The sequence below is a fragment of the Aulonocara sp. 'chitande type north' Nkhata Bay genome, linkage group LG22 (assembly GCF_057382095.1).
Source record: "Aulonocara sp. 'chitande type north' Nkhata Bay isolate Kocher_YH1m ecotype deep benthic linkage group LG22, A_spYH_male_GT1.1, whole genome shotgun sequence".
In the NCBI taxonomy this organism is placed as follows: Eukaryota; Metazoa; Chordata; class Actinopteri; order Cichliformes; family Cichlidae; genus Aulonocara; species Aulonocara sp. 'chitande type north' Nkhata Bay.
In genome coordinates, this window is record NC_141364.1 from 30,873,596 (window position 1) to 30,894,788 (window position 21,193).

General features: G+C 39.1%; 1 protein-coding gene across 3 annotated transcripts; it reads right to left on the reverse strand.

Annotated features, from left to right (window-relative positions):
* Positions 1–5,848: 5,848 nt before the first annotated feature.
* On the reverse strand, positions 5,849–11,312 carry LOC147304457 (CMP-N-acetylneuraminate-beta-galactosamide-alpha-2,3-sialyltransferase 1-like). 3 transcript variants are annotated; one of them, XM_086280679.1, is made up of 8 exons: positions 11,130–11,312; positions 10,820–10,897; positions 10,380–10,641; positions 10,092–10,213; positions 9,743–9,922; positions 8,672–8,717; positions 8,463–8,582; positions 5,849–7,913 (listed from the first exon to the last, which is right to left on the reverse strand). In XM_086280679.1, exons 2-8 carry the CDS (start codon positions 10,825–10,827, stop codon positions 7,734–7,736), a joined length of 918 nt encoding a protein of 305 aa, XP_086136805.1. In that variant the 5' UTR covers positions 10,828–10,897; positions 11,130–11,312; the 3' UTR covers positions 5,849–7,733. The 3 variants fall into 3 exon arrangements, with proteins under 3 accessions (XP_086136805.1, XP_086136804.1, XP_086136803.1); XM_086280678.1 differs by having other exon boundaries at positions 5,851–7,913; positions 10,092–10,288; positions 10,380–10,623; positions 11,130–11,310; XM_086280677.1 differs by having other exon boundaries at positions 5,851–7,913; positions 10,092–10,288; positions 11,130–11,310.
* Positions 11,313–21,193: the final 9,881 nt, after the last annotated feature.

The window sequence follows — 21,193 nt, forward strand, 5'->3', positions numbered from 1 at the left end:
AAAGCAGGGGTCGGCAACACTGGGCACCCGTGCCACAGTTGGCACGCGAAGGGTTAAGTGATGGCACGACCATAGCTGGACTGGCCATTGGGCATTATTTTGGTCGGTGGCCGATTTTTTTTTTTTTTTTTTGTAACGGTATATAATGAAAGTGGTGGATTGGCCAGATGCTGGTCGGTGTGTAAAAAACGAACTCAGTTGTTTGGTGGTGGCTAAGCTTCCACAGATTCAGTAACATTAATAAGTGGTGGGTGCCAGCAGGTGGATGAGAGAAAGGGGAGGCAGGAGAAGAGACCCGAGGCAGCCGCCGGTCCGAGTGTCAGGTGAACTGAACTTCAGGTAAGAAGTTATGACCTGTAGTCTATCTGGGTCAGATATAAACCAAGTTTAGGTGCAGTTTATTCTTGTTGTGCTGACTTTTTATAGTCAGTTACAATAACTGTACTTTATTTTATTCATAAGGTTAGTTAGTAGAGTTGCCAACCGTCCCGTAAAAAGACGGAATCGTCCCGCATCCAGAGAAAATATTACACGTTTGGTGTTGAGCTGAGAAGGGACGCAGTTTGTCCCGGACTTCAGCTACAATGAAAAAGACATAAAGCTGGAGCTGCACAGCTGCCTCTTCTCTCATTCTCTCCCCTCTCTCTCCTGTTGCTACTTTAATCATGAAACTGATCAATGACCAGCTGATCGGCTTTTCTCTCTTGTTTGTTTATCGCCCACTTTGCGCCAGAAAGAGGAAACCGCCGGATGTCGCGCTAAACAACAGCAGCACGTTTAAGCTTGATCAGCTGTTGTTAGAATTTATTTAATATTTCTTTTTAGTAGCTGATGTTTGCTGGAGCCACAGCTCAAACCTGCTGGTCATGGTGTTGGTTTGGTTATCTGGTGAGCGGGAAACATGCAGATGAAACCAGGAGATGTCCTTACTGAATCATCAGAGCTGAACAGGTGATGGAGAAACAGTTTTACCTTTTAGGTGACATGAATGAGTTCAAGGGTTGGGTTGAATATTAACAAACATGCCATATTGGCCCAGTTTATTTCTCTTATCAGTGGTTCTATATATTGTGTAACTGTTCATATAGAGCGTTATTAGATTTATTGCTAATACAATCATATGGCACAGGACTTCTGAGGAAATTTTAAATGGCACTCGTCATCAGAAAGGTTGCCTACCCCTGATTTAAAGTCTCGCACACAACCCGTCAAAAGGGGAGGGGGGGGCCTGCTGCTTCCAAATAGAGCACATTTCATTTATAATGTTGTAAATCCAATACCATTATGTATTCATGATTTGAATCCTGGGTTGTGTGAAATCTCAGAAATGCACCCTAGACAAAGTGTGCTCATCTCGTTTTAGTTTTAGCTCTTCGAAGCCGACCGGGAGGTCAAGGCACGATGTGCCGGGAGAGCGGTGTTCCTCCCGGCTGTAGTAGGTCTTGACCTCCCGTTAGCTTTGAGATGGTGGGTGTCAGATCTCCGAAAACGTCTGAGCACTTTTGCAAATATGCGATGTCTTGTAAACTGAGCAAATATCTGACGTTTACACAACTACATTCATGCCTCAAAATATCTTAAAAGTGTATTTTGTGACCCAGAAAGAGTAATATTACAACTAAGTAGCTGCCGCCATTGTTGGAATTCAACTTTTGCGAGATCCTGAGTTTGTTTTGGGAGATTTCGCAAAACTTTTGCGAGATCCCGAGTTATTTTTGCGTGATCTCGCCAAAGTCTCTCTTAGCAATCTCAGCAACAAAGGACATACACCCATGTGTGTTGATTTCTCCCTAAGATGGCAAACTGAAACACTCCAAGTTGGTGACTTTTGGAGATTTATTTCCCTGGATGATTGAGAATGCATCAGACGAACACAAAAGGAAGTTCACAGCTTTTAGCAGCTCCCCCACTCCCTCATTGACACACCCCCACTCCCCTCCCTCCAGAATTCCCAGGTAACAACCTAATATACATATGAATGACTAGCCAATTTAGCTTCCACTTGGCTGAAGCTAAAGCTTAGCTAAAAGCCTACCAGCCATTTGGCTGCTCTCCGGGTTTTATAGGTAGAAAGGTAGAAGCCTGGGGATGCTACTGTGTAAACAACTCCTTGGTGGCAGAGCCCCTGGTGTTGATGAGGTCCGCCCCGAGTTCCTGAAAGCTCTGGACATTGTAGGGCTGTCCTGGTTGACACGCCTCTGCAATGTTGCGTGGAGATCAGGGGCAGTACCTGTGGACTAGCAGACCGGGGTGGTGGTCCCCATCTTTAAGAAGGGGGACCGGAGGGTGTGTTCCAACTACAGGGGGATCACACTCCTCAGCCTCCCTGGGAAAGTCTATGCCAGGGTGCTGGAAAGGAGAGTTCGTCCGCTAGTCGAACCTCGGATACAGGAGGAACAATGCGGTTTTCGTCCTGGTCGCGGAACACTGGACCAGCTCTTTATCCTCTCGAGGATACTTGAGGGTGCATGGGAGTTTGCCCAACCAGTCTACATGTGTTTTGTGGACTTGGAGAAGGCATTCGACCGTGTCCCTCAGGGTGTCCTGTGGGAGGTGTTGCGGGAGTATGGGGTGTCTGGCCCATTGCTACGGGCCATTCGATCCCTATACAACCGTTGCAAGAGCTTGGTTCGCATTGCCGGCAATAAGTCGGACTCGTTCCCGGTGGGCGATGGGCTCCGCCAGGGCTGCCCTTTGTCTCCGGTTCTGTTCATAATTTTTATGGACAGGATTTCTAGGCGCAGCCAAGTGGCGGAGGGCTTTCGCTTTGGTGGCCTCAGAATCTCATCTCTGATTTTTGCAGATGATGTGGTTCTGTTGGCTTCATCTGGTGAGGGCCTCCAGCTCGCACTGGAACGGTTCGCAGCCGAGTGTGAAGCAGCGGGAATGAGGATCAGCACCTCCAAATCTGAGGCCATGGTTCTCAGCCGGAAAAGGGTGGAGTGCCCACTCCGGGTCGGGGATGAGTTCCTGCCCCAGGTGGAGGAGTTCAAGTATCTCGGGGTCTTGTTCGCGAGTGATGGGAGAAGGGAGCCGGAGATCGACAGACGGATTGGGGCTGCAGCTGCAGTAATGCGACCCGGCCTCGGATAAAGCAGATGAAGATGGATGGATGGATGGACAAATATAATGACTATATTTGGTCATTTCAAAAGTAATATCAGTTTTATCTTTCCATAGCACCTTTCACAAGTATCTGTGACAGAGTGGTGACCTGAGTGTTTTGACCTGTGACCGCTGAGATAGGCTCCAGTTCAAACGCAACAAAAGAGAATGGATGGAAGATGAAGGACGTCTGACTTCAAACAGCATTGATGGTTCTGTCTAAGTGGGAAAACTGGATTATCTGTTGGCACACAGATGATTTTACTTATTTGCTCACGTGAAGAACAGATTTTTTTTTAAAGAGCTTTGTAAAGTGTAATATATCTTGTTATGTGGTGTGAAATATTTTCACTGTCTCTGGTGACTGTTTATGCATCTGTGTCTCAGTGAGTGCTTTTCATTAAGCTAATGCTGCTTCATCTTAGCTTCTCCTGAGTAAGGGATGAGTGAGTGTTAGGAGAAAGGATATAATTGTTTTTCACCATACACTCCTTCAACAGCCTCTTCTTTTCTTCTTGAGATCCATCAAGAGGTACAGATATAAATGTACGCCGGGCTGGATGTGGCCTGTGGGCCATGAGTTTGACACATGTGCTCTACCTAATCACATGAGCCAAGGTGTGAAGTTTCAGGTGAGCTCGTCATTGCTGGATATTCAGTGTTGAGAGTGTTATGGAAAATATTGAATAAAACTACAAACAACAGGCATGCGTGGCTTTTGAAGTGAGGTTTATTAAAAAAAGAAAAGAAAAACACTGCAGTGGAGAAAAATGTTCAGATCACACACCTAACCCGTTTTTCTGAGTGAAAGACATCACCCTGATCCCTTTATACTTCCCAAACAAAGAACGTTTCACAGCAGATCAATTATTAACAGATCCTTATCTCTTCAGTCTAGGAACAGTTCCGACCAACCGTCATCTCATCTGCAACAGGATGTCCAGAGCCCTCAAGAGGAAAATGAGTCTGCTGTGAAGGTGCAATAAAACTTGGACCCCACTTTTGATCACATTCCACATGCATACAACTGATGCCAAGAGTGAGCTTTCTATACTGAGTACAAAAGTGTTACTACTGTTACTAAAGTGAATCAATTAATACATAAACTAAAGAAATTTCCAGTACAAGAGTCTGCAGCCTCCAAAACAAAACCATCTTCAACCGATCCAAGGGCTGTGTGGTGCTCCAGCAAAAAAAAAAAAAAAACTAACAGCAGTGATTAATCAACACTTATTCAGATGTTACAAATGCAATCACACAAAAATGTCTCAACCATTAATCAGTTAAATGACTAATTGGTTGTCTGGTTTTAAGCCTAATCCTTTTTATTTGTTCTAGATGTGAATCTCTTGAGTTTCGTGAACCTTGGTTGGATGAAGGATGAGCTCAAAAGAGGCTGTCCAGTGTTTGCCAATGTCCCATAAAAAGGGAAAAACTGTAGCCTGCTCTTTCAGGCCAGCAGTCTTTGGTCAGACATTAGTTTGTCTCTTCTGACTCAGACTTTTTACTGTTATGTATTATGTTGTTGTTATCTGGCCAAGAACTTCCATGAAAAAGCCAAATACAAGCACTTCTTCAAAAGGCAAATGGCAAGTCTAAATATTACCAGTTTACCTCACAAATGCCCTTATTGTGGTTTTTGAGTTCATACTGGGGAGACATTTGCAAAAATCATTTCACTTTATTGTTGTGAAAATATTGAATGACTGATGAATTGGTAGATACATTCATTTATTGATTCATAAATCCATTCCTTGTTTAATTTCTGAGCTCTGCTTGAAATACTGCATTTGAAAATGCCTGTCACAACAGAAAACATAATCAACTTCATGTGCTCTGTTTGGTTCTATTCTGTAACTTGATAATGATCACTTACATAATGAGCAAGTTTTAAATATAATAGGTATGGCATCGACTGGGGAGCAGGACCATGGAGTTTTTTGTTTTTGTTTCCATTTTATCTTATTTTTACATTTTATTTTCTCTGTGGAATTGGCTTGAGGAACTGTCCAGTTTCATTTGTACACAAACCTTTTTTTTATTCATTTAATTATTTATTTATTTATTTATTCATATGTAGCTAACAGAAAGAAAATGTTAAAACCTTTATAGATTTTCAGAAAATTAAGAACTGTCAAGTTAGTCTAAAGAATGACTCAACAAACTATATTATATATATATATGTTAAAACACACTTTTTTTGCTTAAGAGCATTTTATTTACCCTTGTTATTCTGTTTGAGTAGATTTGAATGGGTGATCCTTTTCACACTGATAAGTGGTTAATGAGTTCTTAAGGCCACTAAAACATGAATCCTATATTTCCCTTTACTGAACACAAGGGACATATTGGTGGGTCATAATAAAACTTTGAGATTATTCTTGTAAAAGTTGTAATATTTAAATATTTGGTGACTAAACAAATAAATGGAACATATTGGTGGGTCATTAATTTGACAAGAGGTCTACAGATCATTTAAAAAGTTGGGTAATCTTTGTTACATTGCAAACAATTATATACTTAAATGCGAGCATGCTGCTGCTCACTGTAAAGTACATTGCCAAATTCAGTGATCCCACACCAAACTGATAAAATTACCATTTGCTGTGTGTGCTTCTAGAATACAAAAAATACAAAGCCAAAAAAGTCTTAATACTTTATACAATATATATATATATATATATATATATATATATATATATATACATATATATAGCAGGAATGCACCCCAGGTGCAAGAGCAAAACACAAATTCACCAATAAGTGCTCTTTGGTTTGACAAACCATGCTTCTCTATCTGGAAATTTGATAGATGAGTCAGATCAGATGAGCTAATACTTTTGGCAATGTAGTGCACATTTCTGCTGACCAGCTGTTTATGTCCTACATAATTTTCAAATATTTTTTTTAACATAGTTACAAATATCTGATTTCTAAATGCTCAATGTTCAAATGTTAGATCATAAAAGGTAAGCATTTTTTTCAAATGCTATAATATATTATTTCTCCCATAATCATTAAAAAAAGCAATAAAGTTAAATTATTACAACCCTATATAAAATGTGGATCTGAAAGGATGCAAATGCCCATTTTTAGATATGAGAAAGAGGTGATGAATGATGAATGGAAAAAATGCATTTCAGAAATATTCAAAACATCACTTTTAAAATCAAACTCGAAACCAAAGGTGGCAACTTCAACATGAAATGAACTGTTAAGCTGCTTAGGAAAGCAAATTGTCCCTGGGTTATCTGGATACAGTTTACCTTTCTTCCTTTCTCTCTCTCTCCTCTACCAGTGTGAGTGTGTGTTTGTGTGTGTTGTACTGCCTGAGGACAGTAACCTTTGTGTTAGTAACCTGCAGCTTGCAAGCCAAGGGTTAGAATTGAGGCTTAACTGTAACCATATTAATACACATACTATATGTGTTATTTTGTCCTCTCCCAAAAATACATAAAACTACAACAACAACAACAAAAAAACACTGTTTACAATGGATAGTCAGGAATGCACTCCAGGTGTCCAGCAAAACATACATTCACTAATAAGTGCTATGTGGTGTACCCTTTTACATTTTATTTGATGTGGTGGTTATGGCAGCAGTAGTAGGAACAAAATTAGGTTGTCAGAAAAATACTGATATATCCATACTATCCTTACTAGAAATCATGATCATGTCTAACCACAATGCTTTTGTGACAATAATTAATATTTGATTGGAACATCTGCCCACATGTGAGTGATAGATGTAGTGGTTTTGAATGACAGCAACATCAGGAAGAAGGAAAACGAGAAGCTTGAGAAATACCAAGGGCTCAGAGAAGAGCCCGAGAAGATGTGGAGAGTGAAGGTAACAGTGGTCCCAGTAGTAATTGGAGCACTCGGTGCGGTGACTCCCAGGCCAGGCGAGTGGCTCCAGCAGATCCGAGGAATAACATCGGAGATCTCTGTCCAGAAGAGCGCACTCCTAGGAACAGCTAAGATACTGCGCAGGACCCTCAAACTCCCAGGCCTCTGGTAGAGGACCCGAGCTTGAACGAAAAGACTGCCTGCCTCTGTTTGTGTTTGTGTGTTTGAGTCCTTCCTACTCTGAGAGTATGACAGCTCTCCACTTGCATAATAACAATAACACAAGTTTAAGGAGATCAACCCTGTAAAATTCTACAAATCTAAATATTTGCTGACTGTATTAGAAAATGCTGACAATATTCATTACATGAATTAAACACCCTCTATGTTATAAGTTACTTTACTGCACCATTTTCCTTTTCATGCAACCAGCTTACTTTAACTAAGAATAATAATGCTGTTGTCTGTCTTCTTGTAATTCTGCCAACTCGTAAGAAAATACTTCATTTCTTAAGAACCATAGATGTTAGAAACTACTAAAGAGTATAACCCCTGGGTACATTTTTTACATGGTTAATTTAAGCTATGGTTTAGGGGGGGAAACTACCAAAATGTCACATATCCAAAGACTTCTTTAACGTAACCCCTTTCATGATTACTAGTCCTTCCTAAAGATTCCCAATATCAGTTTCAGTTAGGAGGGTTAGGAAATTACTATAGTTGTAGATACACATCCATTTGGCTTTCAGTTCTTTCCCCACTGAGTGTATGGCATTCAATCACATTTTTTTCATTAGGCCTTCATAGAACTTAATTTTTTGTTGCTGAGCTAGTTGCTGGATGATGTTATACTCATAATTTCCAGGATGTACTCCAGTTCTTAACCTTTTGTTTGTGAGTATTTCCCAGTAGTGACTCCAGTTTCCATCACTGTCAGCGCCATAACCAAACACATTAACCTAGGAAGACAAAAAATGAACATATGAATGAATGGGAAACAAATGCATGAACAAAATGTCCCTTTTTTAACTAAAATCCAAACAATGGCTGCTGAAAAATGAAATGAACAGTTGGACAGCGACCTGAGCACTAAATGGAAACACTATGATTATACCATGAGTATACAATGACAAAACCTCTTATTGAGAGGTTTAGCTAAAAAGCTTTCCATGAAGGAATGTCTTCTAGATTGTAGTCTAGTCAATTTAAGAAGGGGACACATCAGAAATACTTGCAACAGCTTTCACTTTCATAGGGCATGTGAACTGAAATTTAACCATTCACAGATTAAACCAGAGTTTTTTAATCAAGTGGTACTGGTGGGTAAACCTGCTCTGATCTTCACCAAAGACATTTTGAACTTTTGAAATGCACATCTATTTAGGAGAGCAATATAAGAACAAAAGAACAAATTAGCAAAGACTCAAATGGACCAGCTTGTATGACAATAAAAATCATATTTTATTTTGTACGTCTGGCACTTCGGAGACTGAAAACTTTGTACTTACCTCATCACAAATGTGAAGTGCAAGAATCAAAGCCATAAAGCCAGTGGATGGATAACGTCCCTCATTTCCAAGCCAAACCTCATGTACATATTTCATAAAAGCTGGATTTACCACCATGACCTGTTAGAAATTAGAATGAGCCTTTAAACAGCTTTTATTTTTAAATATTACCATTGCCACCAGGAAGCTTTGCCATTGACGCTACTCACCAAATCCTTGTTAGTTTTGCTCTTTGATTTCACTGGCATATATGACCTGTTGGAAACAGCATGACATTGAAAAATATGAAGTAGGTGTTTAACAAAAACAAAGCTAAAAAAGGCATGGTCCGTCTTGAACATGGAGAAGGATCAGAGTAATGGTTTGATACAGAAATTCACCTTATTTCACCTGAAACTACATCCATCAGCCAAATCCTTTTAATCTGCGTACATGTTGAATTCATGCAGTGGCATTCTATTTTTGCATTTGATGTAAATTCTGTACTGCAAGACGATCTAGGGGAAATCTTTTGAGATACTTTGCTTAGTAGCAGGTGTCGGTAATTTTAGCAGCTGGGAGAGAAGAAGGTAGTGTATGCTGACTGTAACATCTAAACCTAAGAGTGTTATTTTTTCTTTTAATGGGGTGGCATTGGTGGGACCAAGAAGAAAGCTGGGCAAGCTCAGATGAAATCAGAATATTTTATCTGAAACAAAATAAAGTACAAAATGATTGTATGATTGAATGTATGATTTTCATGTGCCCAAATTAGTGGCTGCACAACTGCCTAAAAATGGTTCACATAAAATAACTTTTCAACAAGCATTAAGAGTCTTTATTTAATTTTTTTATTTTTAATTTATATATAGTCACAATCCTAAGAACAGTACAAAAGCATACGTAAATGAACTACAGTAAGATGAGTTGTTATGAGGACACTTCATCTGTCTGCATGTTGCATAAAAATGTAGTCATAGTATGATTTCAGGATAATCAGTTTGTAGAGAGCTTAAAGGTGCCATCATTTGAAGTCTGTCTTCGTGGAATACATTACAGAAAGACTTTGAGCTCTCTCGCTTAACTGATTTTGCTTGTAGATTTAAAAGACGTCCCAGTGCTGATTTTCATCACTGGGAACTTGATCTTAATGAGGCAGATTTTGCTATTTTTTTTTTTCTATTTTATTATTTTCATTTAATTATGTTGTCTAAAACAGGTCTCTCTTGTAAATGAGACACTGAGTCTCGTTAAATAAATGTCAAATACATGTGCATGTAGCCCTGAAAAAGAGAACTCACCTTCCAGTAAACCCTGTTGTAGAGGCATTAATGAGCCACTCAAAGTCCTGTATCTTAAAGGGAAACAGTACAAAATGGGTGTTGTCATCCAAATCCACAGCACTCTCTGGATACATGACACGATGAGTTGTCTTGTTTCCAACGTCTTTTTCAAAGCCTCTGGTAATACCAGTGTTCATTCTAAAAAGCACAAAGGGATATATTTCACATCAGTTTGGATCTTTTGTGTAGGAGGGGATATTTCACTGCATTTCACTGCATATCGTACTGTGTATGACTGTGTACGTGACAAATAAAATTTGAATTTGAATTTAATGGTAAAGAAAAATTGCTTTAGCTTAGAAAGTACCTTATGACAACTTCATGTAAATCTATCAGCGGTCCATAATGCGATCTCCTTAAATTACCAGAATTACCCACCACAGCACAAGTCCTGCAGTGGTCATATTTGGGTTGTATAACATCTGGATTCTGTGGGAAGATCTGAAACAAGTTGGCCACTGTTGTTTCATAAACTCTGAAGCTACGGCTTTCAGCCTGCAAATCCTGTCAGACATTTCAAATAAACTATGTTGTTAGACCAAATGAGCTGGAGGGGTGTGTGTAAAAATGTCATCCTTTCCTGGTGACTACTTACCTTCCACCAGTTGAATTCATTCTGTGAGAGGTTTAAGTTTGCAGTCAAAAATGGTTGAACACTTCTATTCGATCGATCCAGAAGCAACTGCTTATCCTCTGATAAACATTTTATGCAAGCACACAGCTTTTGGTCCACAGCATAATGAGTCAATTGGTAGCGTGTTTTGAAATACACACCAATACCAATGACAAACAGCAGGAAAACCAGCACCTTTGATTTTGAAATCATTCTAGATGTTTGACTGGGAAACATTAACAATCTGCAGTCAGAGTGTGTTGTGATATAATCAGCAAAGTATAACAAGTTATAGTTTAGAAAGTCATCATATATAAAGCAACATTACAACACACTTAGCCATGTCTCTTTTGTGATAACATTTCTATTCACTTATAAGATAATAAAGAAAATAACATCAGCGAAGATTAAGCTGTTCTTACCGCATCATCTGGTAAAATATTGTGGCGAGCTCAGACAAGGAGGAGACGGAGGTATCGTTTGGTCTTGCTTCCCGTGAGCTAGTCAGGGAGCACAGCCGTTTATTAACATCTGCAGAAGAACACTGCTAGCTAACTGCTCAGCGCGGCAACAACAACAACAACAACAACACACAGGGCGCCGGAAGGACATACCGTCACAGCCAGAGTGTGTCACCCGTTACCATGGCAACATAAACAAAACAGAACTGTACAAACAGAACCCCGAACAGCCCTGACCCGCTACAATATGATACTTTTATAAATGACTTACCCGAGCTACGAGGAAATCGTTTTCTGGTTCAGTTTCATATAATACACGTACAAACGATGCGTAGACTCTATCGGTGAGAGCTTTTTCACCGTTTCACTCACAGGTAACAAGCGTGACATACTCGTTTTCTACCAGGGAACGTGATACCGTCATCTCTGACAAAGGTGTGGAGAGGTGTAGTTTGCGCGGATTTCCTCACGTACCCATGTTCGAGTTTGGAAACCACCCATTTCGAAATCAGTCACACCGGGACAAAGCTGGTTTATTGCCTCATAGACTACAGATTACACAATTTAAGAAAACACATTTTCTCTGTGGATCCTTTGGTTTCCATACCATCGTTAAAGTGTGAGTAACCCTCGGATGAGCTATATTTAAATCATTTTTATTGAACAACGGGAGGGCTGTTAGTTCCGCTCTCTGTCACTTATTAATGTGGACATACCCCGATTATGATCTTCCCTGATTATGAATCTTTTCCTTATAAATGTGACTTACACAGTAAGCCACCAAGTTTCTGTATAGATAGAAGTAGCATGTTTGTTAAGGGAGGACAATAATCTAGCAATATTTAAATAGCTTTACAGAGCTCAGGTGATGATATTACGTCTCATAAAGACATGATCCAAATTATTTTCTGGCGTTCATCAATTTTATTCCCAATTAGCAGTATAATTCAGTAGTGAGCAGTACTAGCAGTCGTGAGCATAGCTGGACTGGCCACGGGGCATACTGGGCATTTGCCTGGTGGGCAGATGGGGATTTTTCGTTTCGTTTTGCTTTGTTTTTTGTAACGGTATAAACAATGACAGGTGGTGGCCAGATTGGCCAGATGTTGGCAGATGTGTAAAAAGAACTCAGTTGTTTTCTATGGCGGAGCTTCCACAGTTTCAGTAACATTAGCAAGTGGTGGAGGCCAGCAGGTGGATCAGGGATAAGGGAGGCAGGAGGAGGAGAGACATGAGGCGCGGCCGGTCCGAGGGGCAGGTGAGAAGTTGGTCTGAGTGGGTCAGATATAAACCAAGTTTAGTTGTAGTTTATTTTCACATTTTTATTTCCTCCCAGTTAAAATAACTCGTACTGCGTACCAGCTAGCATGACGGATTTTTTTATACTGCTAGACGGGTGCTATGATATTACTGATAGTGAACTTTATTTTATTCACAATTAGTTATTAGAGTTGCCAACCGTTCTGTAAAAACGGAATCATCATGTATTGAGAGAAAATATTAATATTACTTCTCTCATTCTCTCCCCCCTCCCTCTCCTGTTGATACTTCAATCATGAAACTGATAAATGATCAGCTGATCGGCTTTTCTCTCTTGTTTGTTTATTGCCCACTTTGCCCAGAAAGAGGAAACCAGCGGATAAACAACAGCAGCACATTTAAGCTTGATCAGCTGTTGTTAGAATGTATTTAATATTAATTTCTAGTATCAGCTGATGTTTGCTGGAGCCAAAGCCTTAAAAGCTGCTGGTCATGATATTGTTTGAGAGAGTGATATTATACCCCTCTTGTCAAACTGACAGGTCATGAATTATTCATGAGCTCCGGAAGTAATTACTTCCGGAGTAGGAAGTAATTAAGGAAGTAATAAAAATATGATATTCATAAAAATATGATATTCCTAAAAATATGATATTCCTAAAAATATAATTGATTATTTAGAAAGTTTCTTATATATCAAAATAGCATTCTTTTATTTCTTTAAGCAATTTAAAAAAAAATTAATTTTTTTATGCTCAAAAAACGCCATCTGGTGGCGGGTCAGTGTGTGTGTGCGCGCGCCCGCGCGCGCCCGAGGCTGTGTGTCTGGGCGCGCGGGGGCGCGCCCGTGTCTCCGGACCGTGCTCTCTCGGGCTCCGTGCTCATGTGTTTAAAAATGTATTAAACCATATTAAAATTGTTTAGTTAAACTTGTGCTTTTGTAACGTTCAGTATGGCCACAAACACATGCTGCATGCCTTGGGGGGAAACTTTAATTCGATTTATATGCATTTTAAAAAAAATTATTATTATATTATTATATTCTCATACAGTGAGAGTGTTACATTGTGACAGTTTCCATAAAAGTCTGCAAATTCTCTGAACAGGTAGCCATGAAGCAGCCTTTTTTTTTTAAGATTAATTAAACTTAATATTATTTGTATGGCCATATCACAACAACAGCATAGCCTTAAACCAGTTTGGAGTAAAGAGAACTGGACATATAGTTTCTTTTTTGGGTTACTTTGAAGTGAAGAAAGTTAACTTGTTTAGAACTGTGATCAAGGATAACACGTAAAATATTGAACGTTTCAATATAAAAACTGTACAAACTCCAGAAAAGTGGCAACTGAGGTGGCAAAATTGCAGGCAATTTTTACTTAAGTAGAAGTACAGCTGCTAGTGTCAAAAACACTCGAGTAAAAGTTTGATAAAGTATCGGGTCAGAAATGTGCTCAAATTGAGGAAGTCAAAGTAGTAACCTAACTGAACCTTGTGCTATAATAAAAAATAAAATAATATTAGTAGATAGGAATACAAACTTAGTCTGGTGGTAAAAAGCACAAAGGCCTCAGGGGGACATTTGGCAGCCAGGGTTAGAGCTCAGACACCTGGAGCCTGGGGGTTGGGGCTAACAACACTGACTGGTAAAAGAATCTAACATCCAAGTGTTACATGGTGTTGCAGGTGACAAAAAGCCATAAACCACTGTTTAGAGGTTGTTGTGGAAGTTTTCCATTTAATAAAGCCTGCAGACAAGCGATGAGCGGTAGCTAACATTCTTTAATCAAGACAAAGAACAGAAATCGAGCTTGGTGAGGGACTGCCATCGCTGGGACAGAGGGTGAGCAGAGTCTCTCACTGAGCATGGCTCTCAGTTAAATACCTCCTACAGGAAAGAAGGCAGTACACAGCTGTTTTCACACCTTTTGTCTTTCCCCCAACTTCCTTACCAGACCCCACTGTCTGTCAAACTGTTTAAATGGGGTGTGAGGCAGACATGCTAAAACAGTGACCTAAAAGCATTACCAATAAACAATGTGATCAATACATAAATGAAAGAAATGCAGCTGATAAAAAAGCCATAAACTACTTCCATTTGTTTAGTGGTGATTGCCAGTTTAGTTGGGTTTTTTGAGACACAGAGAGTGAGAGATCCTGTCCTACATTACTTTAAAAAAAGAAGATATTTTCAGAGCTGTTGATATATGAAGCTCTGAGCATTGAGTGTTGCATTGTGAGAGTTTCAGTAAAAAGCCTGCAAATTATTGCATTTATACTGGAGAGCAAAGAAAAATTAAATTCTACTTGTACTATGGAAAATCAGTTTCATAAAAGCTACATAAACAGAGCTGAAGAAGACTGCGTTTGTAAAACTAGCGGTAACGTGTGAGAATTATAAGTTATAAGACTGTTTCTGCTATCGATACAATTTGTGTTGTTAATCCTGAATGATTCACGGTGACAGCATCATGAGAAGAAGGTCATTTTACTCCACACACACACACACACATTTGGAAAATCACATAGTTTGACCATAAAAATTCCCAGAATTAGTATTTGAGATTGCTGAAGCAACATCACTAAAGAAAAATATCCTTGCATGTCACTTTCGTTTAAAAATATAAAAAATGTGAAGTTTTTTTTATGTAAAACATAAAAACAACAAAACTTAAGACCTTAAGAATCTCCTTATGAATTTTGTGAATATCTAGATCATTGGTGTTTGGATTTGAGGGTCAACAGGGCGAACACTGAGGCTGGGTATTAGAAATACAACATGGCAACATGAGACATGTTAACTCTGAGAACACTAACATCTAGTTTAACACGTGAGAGGTAAAAGCATAACAGAAGCTAAAAAGGACTTGCTTGTCTCTAGATTAGTTAAAATAAATTGAAAATAAACTGATTTGAACAGGTTTGATGCATTATACAAAAAAAGGTTCATGATATAGTTCACATGATCTAAGCAAGAGTGACTCGGAATCTCAAATGTTAAAGTACACTTACTGATTGTACTTTTACTACATGAGCTAATGTAGATGCTCTAAAAGCACGCTGGCTGAAAAAGAACCACACGTTTGGAGAAACTGTGCTGTAACTTCTCATACTGTGAAGTTTTCTGACAAAAGTGAATTGAAAACTTATGCTGTACAGCTTACTAAGGGGTCCTGTGATGGGCTATGTGCAATTACACAAAAGAACAAGTTAAATTTCACCATAACACTGCTGCCCTCAGATCCAGATGCAGTCTTCTGTACTTGTTGTCTGTACTTGATGCTGTCCAAGATAAAGACAATGTTGGATAACACCTCCCACCCACTCCATGACATGTTGGTCAGTCACAGGAGCTCGTTCAGTGAGAGACTGAGATTACCGAAAAGCACCACTGAACGACACAGGAAATCATTCCTGCCTGTGGCCATCTCCCTGTACAACGCATCCACTTAACACACTGTTTGCTGCTACAACTACACATGTTTCTTTTCCAAATATTTATTTATAAGTGACTTATGTATGTATGTATGTATATATATGTATATATTGTACTATTCTTAGTTAGCGTATTGTCTGTCTTGTCTTAATGTTGGTTTAAAATGGAGCACTGTAACAAAAAATAATTTCCCCCAGATAACAAAAAATAATTTCCCCCAGGGATCAATAAAGTATTCTGATTCTGATTCTGATTGATTGTTTCATTGGAACAGTAAAGTACCATAACAAAGAAATGAGTACACCTTTGTAGATATCACTGATATGGAGTTTTTCATGTTTTACATACAGACTTTCTCATTTAAACCATGGTGACTTAAAAGTTTAGCAGCAAGACACTTGTTTCCTTTGTTCCATCAAACATTTCTTTCAGCCATCTGTGTTTATCAGAGCGATATGTGACTAATTTTTTATTGAATTACCAGAAAGTACACAAATACAAGAATAAATATTTTATTTATTTATCAAAGATACATAATTACACATTGATACAATGAACAAGGTGTCTATAAAAATTACACATGGTGTAAGAAAAACATTATAACATACAAATAAGTGTTTTAAGATAATCTGACATACTTTAAAAGCATAAGAATAAAAGTTTTTTTTTTTTTAAAAATCATGTTCTTTGATGATCACATTACATGTATCACATTTTTTAAAGCATAACGTAGGGTGTTCACAAAAACAGTTTTATGATTACTTTTTCCACAGTGCTTGTATGCCTCTTGCAAAACTATGTACTTATCACCATATGACATAATAACTCACGATTATGCAAGACCAGCCATGAAATGTCCGTCGCTTCATTACAATCATTTGTCCCCGCTGCTGCCCTCAGACCCAGTCTTCTGTACTGTGGGGTAAAATTGCTTTTTTGGTGGTTCATAAAAAAGATCTCAAAAAGCGATGTTCGTGAGGGGACCAGAAACACTGGGTTGCAGAGCAGTTGGTAAGGACTTGTATATTTCTGGAGAGTCTGCAAAAGCTGTCTTGCTCGTGCTCCTGATTGGATATGTGGAGCCCGGCTCTGATATCTCACTGGTGGCAGCTAAAGGTAGGCGTGCCTTGGAGGCGGAGTTGGTCTCGGGCGCAATCTTTCAAACGAGCCTCACGGCATTTCAGGCAACCTCAGGTCGGAAACAACATCCGGTCACTCGCGGTCAAAATCCACGCAGAGCTGGTGTTTCGCAGGGATCAGGTTAACACATCTGGGTCTAAAAATATAAAGAAAAACAAAAAGAGTTTTAAAACACGCAAACTAGCAAAATATCAAAGGAGCATAACAATAACAAGATGATATGAGATACCTGATGAGGCCATGATAGGTGATGTAGAGATGTAATGTATAAACTTTTACAGGAGTTAAAAGTGGAGCTTATATATATTTTAAAGTGTATTGTACGTGGGATAGGCTCCAGCGCACCGCGCGAGCCTGAAAAAAGGATAAGCGGAAGCGAATGGATGGACAGATGGTGTATTGTACGTGTTACAAACCATTATGATATTTTTTTAAATGAAAGGATTGACAGAATGGTAAAAAGGAAAATGCAAAAATGTAGTTAGAGAGGAAGATTAACACTTACCGAATGATATGCGGATAAGGAAAGAGACGCAAGTTGCTGTTGAAATCGGCCGCTCCATATGCGAACTCGCAAGCAGTCTGAGCGGCGCCAGTTGTTGATATGTCTGAAGTCAGAGGTCTTCTGGGAGCTCGACGGCAGTCTTAACCTCAGCGGGAGATCATAAAATCGGACCTGGAGCGGATTGGCTAACCGGGGTGCAAAGGGAGCGGTGCAATAGCTATGTGATTGGCAGCGGGGCGAAGTAAGGGGGAGTTGGTCTAAGGGGGGAATTTTCAAACGAGGTAAGCAGCGCATTCGGGAGCAGAGCGGGGAGCGAACAAGCAGGAAAAAATTGTGCTCTGCAAGAAGTTGTGGATCGGAGATTAAGAGCGAGGTAGAACTTAGAGTGTGGGTTGAATTTTAGAGCTTGCTAGTAAGAGGGAAGTTTTTGAAGAAAAAAGACTAAGGATTTTTTCAGGATTTTCCCTGTTATCGAATATAAGGTTTTGGGAATAGAGGGGTAGCTAACAAGTTATTCTAGGGTTTTGGAGAAATCGCGGAGAATTTTTTTAAAAGGAGTTTTGGCTTTGTTTGGCTGAGCATGAAGGGAGCCGCGGGGCGCTGAATTTGAGAAAAAAGACTAAGGATTTTTTCAGGATTTTCCCTGTTATCGAATATAAGGTTTTGGGAATAGAGGGGGTACCCTAACAAGTTATTGTAGGGTTTTTGGAGAAAACGCGGAGGGTTTTTTAAGGAGTTTTCCCTGCTTATGTTTCTAAGGATTAGGTTAAGGGGATCGCGAGTTTTTTCTGAGTATGAGTTTTATTCTAAATCTACAAATGCATATAAATCGAATTAGTTTTCCCCCAAGGCATGCAGCATGTGTTTGTGGCCATACTGAACGTTACAAAAGCACAAGTTTAACTAAACAATTTTAATATGGTTTAATACATTTTTAAACACATGAGCACGGAGCCCGAGAGAGCACGGTCCGGAGACACGGGCGCGCCCCCGCGCGCCCAGACACACAGCCTCGGGCGCGCGCGGGCGCGCGCACACACACACTGACTCGCCACCAGATGGCGTTTTTTGAGCATAAAAAAATTAATTTTTTTTAAATTGCTTAAAGAAATAAAAGAATGCTATTTTGATATATAAGGAACTTTCTAAATAATCAATTATATTTTTAGGAATATCATATTTTTATGAATATCATATTTTTATTACTTCCTTAATTACTTCCTACGTCCGGAGCTCCGGAAGCTCATGAATAATTCATGACCTGTCAGTTTGACAAGAGGGGTATAATATCACTCTCTTGTTTGGATATCTGGAGAGAGGGAAACATGAAGATGAATCCAGGAGATGTCCTTACTGAATCATCAGAGCTGAACAGGTGACGGAGAAACAGGTTTACCTTTTAGGTGACATGAATGAGTTGAAGGGAAGTTATGAACTGTTTCTGAGAGACAAATAACACAAAGATCCTTTTCTAAGTAGCTGGCAGCTGGTAACTGTGCAGGGGCGGGTCAAACAAAGTTTTGCCAGGGGGGCCAGGTAGGGCATTAATAGGGAAAGGGGGGCAGAAAATATATTTTTCTTTCTTATTCTCATTTAAACTGTTTGGCTTTTAATAAATCATTATCTGAATCTTACAACCAAAGTCATGTTATGTCACTTTTTAAAGGTTGCCATGTTAGAAAAAATATTTTGCCCTGCCATGCTGTTTATTGATGTGGTAAATAAATAGTTTATGAAAATATCACTAAATCTGTCATTTATTATTTTTAATATTCAGTAATGGTCATGTCTCACCTTTAGTCTTTTCTGTCAAAGGCTACGTTCACACTGTAGGTCTTAATGCTCAATTCCGATTTTTTGATCAAATCCGATTTTTTTGTCTGCTTGTTCACACTACAAATAAAATGTGACTGCAAAGGCGCTCTAGTGTGAACGCTCAAAGCGGCCCGCATGCGCAAAAGAAGACGTCACATACAACGCGCTCTGTTTAGACCCAGAGCAAACAATATTGTTTGACTGATGGCCCTTAATGTAAAGACTTCGGACTTTACGTTTCCCAATTTTTGCTTTAACTTATTTTGTTATTTACATAATAATGTAGATAACCTAATAATGATCCTTATTGCTGTTTTAGAGGAGCGGTGCTTCAAATGATAGTTGCACATTTCTGTCAGAATCTGCAGATTATGCAGTCCAAATAAAATGTTAACGTTTCTCCAACGTTGTCTTCCCAGCAGTTTCACCGGATGGCCAGGAAGCGTTCGCGATGTCTTATCAGGCGATTCTCTGGCGCTGATAATTGGTGTCTGTCTTGTGTCAGTGACGTAAAAGACGGATTTAATGCGACTTGACCATTCACACAGCAGTCGCTTTCTGGAACATCGGATATGTATCTGATTCAGTACCACATACGAAAGTGACCCAGATCGGATTTGTGCCGTTCACACTGTCATACCATGATCGGATATGGGTCGCATAGGGTCAAAAAAATCGGATTTGCAGTGTGAACGTAGCCTTAATGTCAGGTTTCCACCATGTGTTGTAGATAGTTTAGGAGGTTAACTCGACCAAGCAGTCTTTTGGTTTCTGCTAAGTACGATTTAGAATACCATGGAGGATGGTGTAGGTTTAAGTTTATTAGACTATTCATATATACCAACAAGACAGTGTACATCATTGTCACAACAACGTTTGTTTTCATTCAAAGGCTTTATGGTTTTTCCTATAATGCCTGGTGGGCCGATCTCTAGTCAAAATGCCCGGGTCAATTTTTTGTCCCAGTCCAGCCCTGGCAGTGAGTAATTATCATTACTATAATTAATAGCCAAATTTACTGGATTTGAGTTTCCTGGGCAAAATTCTTCTTTTGGGCTCTTCATCGGATGCATATGAAATAATAATAAAATACAAGTTAATTTAGCAATATCTAACACATCTATGTGGACACAGATGTCACCTTAATGTATTTTAGACCATTTCAAATAGCTTCAGTAAAAATTAATGTTTCATACAGTGATTGCCTCTTTCTCTCAGTATGGCAAACAAAAAAGGTCAGAATTATAACTAAATAAATAAAATTTATAATACGGTCAGTGCTACTTTTTTCTCTTGTTTTGGACTGGGCTCAGACTATCTGAACACTACAATGACTCACTATCTCATTCCAAGATCCAAATTTGTATGGCAAGGTGGCTGGTGCTTTGTGGTTCCCATGCTGAGTTAATTGTAGAACTTTGTATCACTGTGTCAGCATCTTGTGAATCTGAAGGAGCTGTTGCTACCAGCAGAGCAGCACCCAGGCAAACATCATAACAACACCAGTAGCATTCCCAGTAGATCGATCTGTTTTGGAGAGAAGAAAACTAAGCCCCTAGAGTAAACAAATAGATTTAAAAGCCATGGAGCTTGACGGTCTGATGCCTCCTGTACCTGAGTCCATGGGTCCCTTAACACATATGCATGAGCAATGGGCCAGTCAGACTGCACTGGTACGCATGGATTTTGTAACACTGAAGATTTCATCAGTGTGTTAGTCTTCTGTCATGCTTTCAAGTCAGTTGTCTTACATGAGAATTCTTTTTTTAATCTCTCTTTAGATGTCAGTGTTCTGCCACCAAGTCATTTAAAAGTACTGCTATGGTATCATGATCAATGGGGCTGGAGCCAGTGCTTTAAATTACTGATTACATTTTGGATTAGGCTTTGGCTGATTTATAGTAAAAAAAAAAAAAAAAATCTAATTTTATTTCTTTAATTTTCTTTTAGGTTTTAAGTTACTGTCTTTTTATGTTCTCTGAGGTCTTTACAGTTTGCTGTTTAAATTTGACTTTATTATGTGTGGGTTTTTTTGTATTTTCTGAAATTACCAGTTTTCGCTCTTTAATATCTTGTGTTTTCCTTTTGTAAAGTTCACCCATGTTTAGTACATCAGATGTGGTTATAATTCATTTCCTGTTTTGTTTTATTGGTAAGTTGTCTCCTGTGTCTTGGGTCC

Excerpts from the sequence above, each read along its gene's own strand:
- LOC147304457 (XM_086280677.1), bottom strand. Across the intron at positions 9,923-10,091 it reads TTACATGAAGTTGTCATAAG|AATGAACACTGGTATTACCA; the intron begins GTACTTTCTAAG and ends TGTGCTTTTTAG. Across the intron at positions 8,718-9,742 it reads ACAACAGGGTTTACTGGAAG|GTCATATATGCCAGTGAAAT; the intron begins GTGAGTTCTCTT and ends TGTTTCCAACAG.